This window comes from Berghia stephanieae, chromosome 6, assembly GCF_034508935.2.
Source record: "Berghia stephanieae isolate SIO BIC M18660-M18661 chromosome 6, UCSD_Bste_1.3, whole genome shotgun sequence".
Lineage (NCBI taxonomy): Eukaryota > Metazoa > Mollusca > Gastropoda > Nudibranchia > Aeolidiidae > Berghia > Berghia stephanieae.
The window spans coordinates 2,265,732-2,276,221 of NC_088365.1; the positions used below are offsets into that span (position 1 = coordinate 2,265,732).

At 35.7% G+C, this 10,490-nt stretch overlaps 1 protein-coding gene and 1 non-coding gene across 2 annotated transcripts in view; both read right to left on the reverse strand.

The window, feature by feature from the left end:
• LOC144975963 (kelch domain-containing protein 8A-like) overlaps nt 1–5,463 on the reverse strand; it is a 9,598-nt gene extending 4,135 nt beyond the window's left edge. The window contains exons 1-3 of the mRNA XM_078920203.1: nt 5,395–5,463; nt 1,885–2,293; nt 643–807 (exon numbers count right to left, since the gene is read on the reverse strand). Coding sequence (XP_078776329.1) covers nt 643–807; nt 1,885–2,242 — 523 coding nt within the window. The 5' untranslated portion in view covers nt 2,243–2,293; nt 5,395–5,463. The remainder of the gene's footprint in view (nt 1–642; nt 808–1,884; nt 2,294–5,394) is intronic.
• Nucleotides 5,464–6,016: 553 nt separating this feature from the next.
• LOC144975997 (5S ribosomal RNA) lies at nt 6,017–6,135 on the reverse strand. The gene has a single exon (XR_013646015.1). It is a non-coding gene; the product is annotated as a 5S ribosomal RNA (ribosomal RNA).
• Nucleotides 6,136–10,490: the final 4,355 nt, after the last annotated feature.

Genomic DNA, 10,490 nt, shown 5'->3' on the forward strand with positions numbered 1-10,490 from the left:
CACCAATTCAACCTCTGGCCCATCATCTTGCATGACACCTTCAATTTTAAAAACTAGATTAGTAGTTTAGTGTAGTAAAAATGTTTTATAAAATTGGCATCATTTTGTATTTTCTTCAAATAAATATTTTAATTCTATACATCTTCATTTCCTTATAAAAGCAATTTAAATCAAATTACGCCCTTTCGCAACGGCACCATAAGATCCCGTCGCCTAGGCATTCCATGAAGGAATATAGATAATCCATCAAACAGGATGTCTGATGTCAACAGGAATCACCCATGTTGTCCAAGTAAGCAAATTGGGGTTAAATAATCTTGCCGAAGAAAAAAAACGGAAGTGTCTGAAGCGGGGCTCGAACCTGGGACTTTCCGGGGATCACAGTGCAATGCCTAGGCCACTCTGCCACTCCCCCCCCCCCCCAAAAAAAAAAGCAATATCACTTTTCAATGTAGTTGGATTAATTGATGATCAGGACAAACTAGTTTTTTTTTGGTTTTGTTCTTTTTGTTTTTAATGGTTTTAGGGCACTTACGACACATTTAAGAGTTAAATGTTGCTGTTGGCTAGGGACCCCTTGTAAAGCTCTTTGATCATGTCTAGCGGATATTGTGTTAGATAAAAGTTCATTTATATGTTTACCTAGAAGATAAATCTTGTCGTGAACGAGAAAGGCAAATGTGGCATATCTAGGAGTGATGAGGGGTGGCATGGCTTGACAGCAGTTGGTCTCTAGATCTAATTCGGCAAATAAATCTCTTGGATTTGTGTCCTCTGCCATTCCACCCATCAAGTACACTTTATCATCTGTAAGGAGGGGAAAAAAAAAATTAAGGTAAATTTTTATCATTCCAGAATAGACATAGGTTCACTAAAGCATACAAGCCAATCCTAAATAAATTAAAATGTTAAAAATCAAGGAAGAAATGCACACATACATACACAGACCATCATGTACATAAAGATGTGCGGCTATGCGGTCCAGTGGTATGACACTCGCTTTCGGATTGGAAGGTCCTGGGTTTCAGCCTCACGCTCGGCGCATAGTTGAGTCCTTGTAAAAGGCTCTTTACTCATATTCTCTCACCATACTTGTAAAATGAGTACCTGGCCGTTAACAGCGTTGCCTCTGTCCAAAACAAAAAATGTAATATCGCCTAACAGGTGTCATATGTCCTACATGTTAATTGTTGCTGTTGGCCAGGAACCCATTGTAAAGTGCTTTGAGCACGTTTAGCGGATGTTGCGCTATATAAAAGCTCAATTTAAATGTAATTTTAAAAAGATAACCAGGTGCAACATCCTTGTACTGATACTGACACCAAATTTGCAGTCATATTCTTTACTGTACAAATCAACGTGAACTTAATCATCTGAAAGCAGATCAATGATTAATCAGTAATTTCAAATCTTTTATAATTGACATAATAAGCCAATTAATGCACCTAGAATATTACCATACCATAACTAATAAATGCTTGGTTATCAAAGTTTCATGACCTTATCTCAATCAATACACAGGTTTCAAGGCATTCATGATGATTTTTATAATAGATATGTACCAATTGGTCACAGTTAAAGTTAATGTCCACACTTAAAACACGATAAATTACTTATTCAATGACGAAACTAAAATTCTTTCAAATCATTATTTCTCGTATTATGGAAACAACTGTGAACTTGACCACTTTCACCAACAGAGCAGTGACAGTGGTGAGGTGATAGACTTTCTTGAAGTATGAAACTTTGCTGCTGCTGCTGCTGATCTCTTGGTGAAAAAAATAAGATATAATATCAGGTCAGAGCAAAATTAATCACTACCTTTAAATGATTCAAACACAAGCTATACAACATCATACAAATTAAAATCAAATCAAAACTAACCTTTAACAACACACGATATACCCAGCAACTTTTTCTCAAGTGCACCACCACTCGTCCATTTCTTCTCACTGATATCGTAAATCTCAATGACATCCAAAGGCTTTTGATGCTCGGACACACCTGCTACTGCTACTATCTTATTCCCAACAGCAGCTACGGCAGGCGCAGCTCTCTTTGTTGGCATATTTTGTAAACGGTGCCATCTCTTTTGTTTACTATTGTACATTTCAAAACAGTCAAGAGGAATTCCTCTCTCATCACAGCCACCGATGACATACAAGTTATCTTCATGGAATACGGTGGAAGCGAATACTCTCTTCGTTGGCATAGGCTTTAGAGATTCCCATTTGAATGCCATGACGTATGCTTGGTTATGATCTTTATGTCAATGAATGAATGGAAAGGAAGCCTGAAATAAAACGAGTTAAATAAAGTTTATTTTTGGTAGTGCAGACCTGCCCTGTTAGATATAATATAAATATAAATAAAATTTATAAAGCATCTATTTCCACCTAGCGTGTTCAATGGCGTTTTACAAGACAAAGTTGACATGAGAATATTTAGAAAATGAAATGTTACAATCAGATAAAATTTTATGCAAAATGCCAACTTGTCGTGAAAAAAGCCAAATAATCAGAAAAAAATGCCAGTGGTAATTTGTGTCCCAATCCGATAATATCAAGTAATATTTAACACAAAATGAAAATAAACAGTGCTCAAATGCCAAATCCAACTTTTTAAAAAGGCAAATGGCATCAACGAAATGCAAGTTTTTGAATTTGGAACTGAAAACGCCAAACTGGAATTAACCTTTTTTTTTTTTTTTTTTTACAAATTTTTTTCAACCAGTAAGAAACTTGTTAATTAGCAGATCAGTCCGTAGTCAGAGGCTCCTACCCCCAATAGCCCCAAAGAGGAATCATAGTACATAAAAAGCGGAATTTGAGACCAAAAAGCGGAATAAACTTACTAATATTAACTACGACATGATTTGCTGCAGATAATGTAATAGACAATCCAAAGTCCTCAAATGATATACTATAAAATGTCTACAAAACTGCAAATTGTTTAAAGACTAAAAAGGGGGTCAAATAATAATAGAGGACACAGGCCCTGGCAGTCTCAGAGCAAATCATTAAATGGTTGGTTTTAACCTTGTCAGGCCCCCCCCCCCCCCCCAACACACACCTAATCAAACAAATGCCCATGCCGGCGCATGCACAAACACATACACACACACACACATACATACATACACACACACAAATACACAGGGCTAAAATTAAATAGGGAAAGAAGCCTACTCAATAATACTACCGATTGGAGCCAACATATAATATTACTAGGTCATTTACCTCACATTGTGGAGCCAACAATAATAATAATACTTCGGTCATTGACTCCTCCCACCCCCTCCCTAAAATGTAATATTATCTGACATCAACTGCACAGACTATGAAGGGAATACTCAGACACACAAAATGTGTGTTGAATGACCATAGAGGATGATGAGGAAATAAACCATAGCTAACATTTTAAAATTATTTTTCTTGATTGAAAAGCGGAATTTTTGCCTTGAAAGAGGAGTCGCGAAATGTAGACCAATTAAGAGGAATGATTCAGCGAAAAGCGGAAGGGTAGGAGCCTCTGCGTAGTCCACCCAATTAAAAATTTCACTAACTACCAACCTGTAAACAATATTGATCTTCTTTTGTTTCAATAATTTGTTTATTCTAACCACTATTTTGGAGATATTGATGATAGTCAGCGGTTTCTTCATTTTGTGGACAAATCCTAGGTGTTGTCCATTCCTTGACCGACTGCTAACCTACTATTTTCCTGTCTTCCACATATAAAATACTATATTTTATTATAAGACTTCCACAAAACTAGATCCTCTCCCCCCCCCCCCCCCTTTTTTTTTAAAAAATGATTAATTGTTCTGTCTTTGAGCAAGGTAGTCTTTTCTTTTCTTGCTTTGGTCAGGACTTGGCCTTGTTTGGTTTCTGAGCATGAATTTCTTAAAATTGTTTTTTGAATGTTCATTTTAAAATTTAAAAAAAATAATTTCTGATCATTTGTTGTTTCTTTGTCTTATTATCAAGCACACGCAGTGAGAATTGTCATTTCATTTCTGTAATTGAACAAGACAAGACGCACTAAATGCAACACAAGTGAAAACTCTCTTCATAATTTCAAAAGATGGCTGAGAAAAGGAAATTGAATTGTCTCACTATCGACTCTTGATAGAGTTCACAATAACGGAGAGTTATTTTTATAATATGACTTTTATCAAGACCACCCACATATATACCATCCTCACATCCTCTGTAAATTACTCAACATGGAAATCTCGAACAAATAGGCCCGGTCCCGACTTGTTCGAGATTTCCATGCTCGAGTAGTAATCTACTAATCCTCGACTGATTTGTTGTTTGGGTAATTTTATCCTTTTGTTGATGTTGTATTAACTTTACTTATTACTATGTGCATTAGCAAAAGTTTTTATATTCTCGACAGTGAACAAATGTTAAAAAGAGCAGTTTCAAAAAGGCATCTGTGTATAATCAAAGACAGACATTGCCTGGCATATAATCACAGCGATACAAAAATGCTTGTTTGACATAAAATTGGCAGCCCTGCATTAGTTGTTTTAAAATTGGTTGACTTTAAACTTAAAGTGATCTGACAAGAATCTGGTGGTGACTGTCTCCATATTCTACTCTTGGCATTGGTAAAGGAGCAAGGTCCCTGCGGCTAATAATTTGCTTTGACTACACGGAGACCATGGCCTGATGGCACGGATGGTTTAAAGTGTTCCAAGGCTAAAAGTTAGCCAACTTGTTTTTCTGTTACCTGAATTCTTTCTTGCAATCAAAAGGAATGTTGCCATTTTTATCATTTTTAACGCGCCATTTCATATTTATATCATCATACACACTTGATTAGATCTTTATTTTACACCGATGCCTGCTCCCTAGTCTCTCAATTTGATATTTTCAAAAATAAAAATGGAGTTGCTCAAATTGTCTTCGCCCTCTTGTGTTCAATACTTTAATTTGTTGTATCTACTAGAGATGCAAGAGAAGGCGAAGGCGAAGGGGTTAGCAGATTCACAGTCAGCGTAAAAAACCCCCCCGTACCCTTGTGAAGAAGGTAGGAATTAAAACTGTCCCAACTATCGGTAACCTTTGTGGTGTAATGGTAGCACGTCTGAAGTTCGACACTTAGTCGAGTAGGACTGTTTTTTTGGGGGGGATCGCTTGCATTTTTTCTTTACTTTCTAAAACTAAATTTTCTTGCTTGTTTTTGCACCGTGCCGTTGCCGTTTCAATTTCAGTTTCATACTTTTTTACGTTAGAACTAAGATATAGATAGCTAAAGGAAGTCAGTGGTAATGATTATTATGCAGATAAAAGCGAACCCTGGATAGGCTACCTAATAACACTCAATTTCTTAGAGGTTTTTTACCAAATAGATATGTTAAGATCATAAATAAATACCGATTACCAATTATCATTGAGATGCGTAGCGAAGACCCTGTGCCGTACACTTGCCGCAGGGAAGCAGGAAGTAAGACATTGTAAACACTGAGATCAAACGTACTCGGAAAAATCAAAGAGTTCTGATAAAATTATGACCTGTCAACTTTCAACTTTGGCCGTCTATCTTCTGCTGGACGACTAGCCTACTGGACGGCCGAACGAAACGGACAAGGATAAAGTTAGGCTACAGCAAGCAGATGATCTGATTTAATTCTGCCGCAGTAATCCAAAGCAGTTTTGGAATAAAATTAAAAAGAGGGAGAAATTAGTCATGGTGTAAGTTAAGGCGTTGGTCATGGGCGATTGTGATTTTACTGCGCACTTCTGTATCATAACTCAGTCCCCACTTGGTTCGGGTGAAAATGAAGTGAGGAAAAAAGTAACGTTGCTCATTATGATGAATGGTTGGACGGGGATATAAACATAATGAAATAGAATACATTATCAAAAGCTTGAAGAATAACAAAAGTGCGGGGTGTGAGTTAATTTGTTTTGGTAAACTTTTCACTACAACATTTTTAAAAATGTATTAAAATTGTAAAATAGATAAATTAAAGGCAAATTAAAAAAAAAAGAAGAAAGAAAGATGTCTACAACACGTGGGGTTCCCAAGCGGTCACCCATCTAAGTACTAACCACGCCTGACGTTGCTTGACTTCGGTGATTGGACGAGAACCGGTATTTTCAACGTAGTATGGTCGTAGACAACAAGTGTCGAAAATAGAATTTAATATAATATTAAAATACAATTGCTAATTTATGGTGATGAAGATAGTTTAGAAATGTAAATATTGTTAGTTGAAATAGCGTGTTGTATTCGTCTGTTGCTCAATTTGTCGTTACTGGAGAATTTAAAATGGCGATTGGCTATCTTGAAAGCGACATGAGTCACTTCGGCGGAAGCGAGAAGGAGAGATGCATGCGCATGACCAGGATGACGTTCTCTCTGTTAGGGCATGTTTCCTGTGCTGATGTCTGGACGAGACTGTTAGATGATCTCGAACTAGGGACACAGATAGTGTGCTCTTGGAATCTATTTTTGTGCCCTATTTGACAGTCCCTTTTATCTCTCTTTTCCTAGGCTGTGATGATAATAATAATAATAATAATAATACTACTTTATTGCATCCCAAAAAGGAAATTTTTTGTACAGACGTGTTATAATTTACACATAAGATAAAAATACAATGGAAATAGGATGTATATATATAAAAAAGGAGCAGCTCTATAACCAGAGCTGCGCTTTATAATATGAATAATTTCAACACTGTAAAATAGTTAAAACTGTCACTATAAATTGAAAATTGAAAAGATTGCAAAACAAATAAATTAATAAATTAATATTTATATTTTTAAAAAGTAAAAATGAGAAATAATTATATAAAATGATTATTGCTTGTTGTTATAAAGCCTAATACTGGACGGCAGAAAAGATTTTCGGTGTCTCTCTGTTTTCGTTGAAATAGAGAAAGGGCGACCACTTCTTTCTGACATAATAATTGATGGTCTTAGTGGATGATACTGGTCATTTAATATTTTAGTTATTTTATTTATACAAAATTTCTCGTATAAAAGATCTACATCGTCAACATCATTTATATAGCGTTTAATGGATTTTTTAATATTTGAATTTATTTTGTTCCTTTCCACTGCTAAGCAATTGCCTCCCCAAGCTGTTATACAAAATGACAAAACACTTTCGATTACTGCTCTATAAAATAATGTGCAGAGGGTTTTATCTATTCTAAACTGAGAGAGTTTTGATAAAAAATATGTACGTCTGCACATCTTATGCCTAATTATTTTCAAGTGTTCATCCCACTTGAGCCTGTCATCAATCGTTACACCAAGGTATTTGTAGTGAGGAACTCGCTGGACGAATTGGTCCTTTAATTTTAACGGTTCTATCGGTTCCTTCACTCTCCTAAAGTCAATCACTAGCTCCTTTGTCTTGCTTATGTTAAGCTCTAGGTGGTGGGCATCACACCAAGACACAAATCTATCAATTTCTTGCCTATAAGCCACTTCGTTGCCATTTGTTATGAGGCCTTGAAGAGCGGTGTCATCTGCAAACTTTATTAAAGGTACACTCAGGTTTTGACTTCTACAGTCATTCGTGTATATTGTGAATAATACAGGGGACAATACACAACCTTGAGGAGCGCCAGTATTTGTAGTTATACAGGAAGATTTGTTTTGCCCTAATTGAACATATTGTGCTCTCTCCGTAAGAAATTCGAGCACCCAAGCAATTATGATGATGATGATGATGATGATGATGATGATGATGATGACGACGACGACGACGACGAAGATGATGATGATGATGATGATGATGATGATGATGATGATGATGATGATGATGACGATGATGATAATAATGATGATGGTAATTCAATGGTCTGCTTGCTGTCTACAAATGATGCATTACAGAATTAGCAAACAAAAACAAAGATGCGCGCCTGTGACAAGGCCAATTTGAAAAACAAATTATAGACAAATATCCCATTACATTACGTTGTTGTAGTGGCTTTTTTTAGCTGAAGAAGAAGAAAGTCTGATTGAATTCAATTGTGACCCTTCGCCTCAAAACGGTATTAAGTCGGGTTGGTTGAGATGTTGAAAATTGAATTTATAACCAGGAATATCAGACTTGTGTTGAGTTTGTATGTTTTATTGAGGAGAATGGATACCACCATATTTCAGGGTGCTAATGCCAACAATTTATATTTTGACCAGTTTTAACATTTAATGAACCAGTCTCTTTTATCTCTCTTTTTCTAGGCTGACGATGATGATGATGATGATGATGATGATGATGATGATGATGATGATGATGATGATGATAATAATGATAATAACAACAACTACAACAATATTATTATTATTATTATTATTATTATTATTATTATTATTATTATTATTATTATTATTATTATTATTATATTATGTTAAGTGTTGCTGTTGGCTTGGGACTCCTTATATAACGCTTTGAGCACGTTTGGTGGATATTGCGCCACACAAAAACTCGTGTTGTTTTTATACGGGTATGACACAAATAAAAGATGCGTGTAATAGATAAGTTGAACAAAGGTTAGTCACCCATTCACACGTTCAACGTATCAATATGGTATTATTCTGGTATTATGGTATTATGGTATTATGGTATCATTATGTCGGAACGGATGAGAAGAAGAAAATTTGAGTTAACAATCAAAAGGATAAAAACATGGAATTAACATTTTTCTTTTCAAGATTTAATAAATAACAATGTGAAATTGAATGTAAGCTTCAATTTAATATACAAAAACAGATAAAATCGACGTTTCGGGTTTTCCCTTTATCAATAAAAAAGGATGAATGAAACACTACAGACGAATGAGATAATGTGGTAGTGATGTTAAGATGAATAACATCGTTTATAGTGTTTCATTCATCCTTTTTGTTGATAGAGGGGAAACCCGATACGTCCATTTTATCTGTTTTCGTATTTTAAATTGAAGCTTACATTCAATTTCACATTGTTATTTATTTCTTCGAGCTTCGAGCAGCAACATTTACATTTTTTCAAGATTTAAGAAACAAAGCCTACTCTCATAAATAAATAAATAAAAAAATAAAAAAATAAAATTCCCTTTATTCATCCCTTTGGAGAAATTAAGTTGTCTGTAGGGTCTTTTCCAAGGGAAGACTGGAATAATCCAGTCGTCAGCCGCAATGCAGCGCCGCATATTGAGCTTGGGCGAGGCGACTTGCTCAAGGCCATACGTCGCAGCCTGTATTTGAACTCGGTACCTTTCGGGTACCGCTGAGTCACGCTGCTCCCTTGAAATGACAAAAGCAATAGGATTCAATAGTCTGATGTCATGTCCGCCCAACAACCAGCAGCTTGCTTCTAAACAACGAAAATCGGAATTTTTTATTCGTCATGCTGGCTAGAACTTTTTCACATGTCATGTGCTCAGAATTTATAAAAGTCAAAACATGATCAGACTTATAGTGTTTTTCTTCCCTCTATCATCGTTCCATCAGCAATAAAAATTTTGAATATTTCATATGGTACAGAAAAACCAAGGATTGATTCGTTGACTGATTAAACTGATTAATTTATTTAATGTAAGATTAACTGACAATTGATAATGATGATAATTTTTGGTGTCGAATTGCCACAATCGTAACAAATTGAAAACGAAATGAATATGTTTATGTTGTGTATATCGCACGTGTGAAAGAAAGAAAGAGAGAGAGAGAGAAGAGAGAGAGAGAGAGAGAGAGAGAGAGAGAGAGAGAGAGAGAAGAGAGAGAGAGAGAGAGAGAGAGAGAGAGAGAGAGAAAATAAGTAGGAGTGAAATATCTGTTCAATCTTAGTTATCGTTTAACATTATAACAAGTGTAACTAAATGACAAATTGCCATATTTATGGACAATAAAGATCTTATTATTATTATTATTATTATTATTATTATTATTATTATTATTATTATTTTATTATTATTATTATATTATTATACACTTTTATGCTCGTCAGAGAAGTAATTCATAAGGGCGGTGATGGAGATAATATGGCGTCCGCCATTGTCCCGATAGTTTATAACCAGTTTGTATACGGCAAAACGAGGGAAGTGACGTGATGGCTGTTGAACCTTATTGCTGTTATTGCTATCCAGCTATCCAATCGCTGCTGAGTGGGCAGAGGAGTCAAAAAATAAAAATAAAAATGCTCTGCTTCACTAGGGGTTGATCCCAGTCCCTTGCCTTGTGAAGACAGTGTTCTACCGAGTGAGCTATCGGGACCCCCTCCCCCCCCCCCCTCCACAGTAAAGATATTCGTTCTAATTCAAATTTTTAAAGTTATGCACTCTTCAACAGTCGTAACGTCACTTCCTTCCTAATGACGCATGGTAACTTACACTGGCTCTAAACTATCGGAACAATGGCGGACGCCCGTATGAAATAATTCTCCGGCGAGCATAAAAGCGTATCCAGAAGAAAAAAACACCCATAAATTTGATCATGTTTTGACTTTTACACATTCTGATCACAAGGCATATGAAAAGTTCT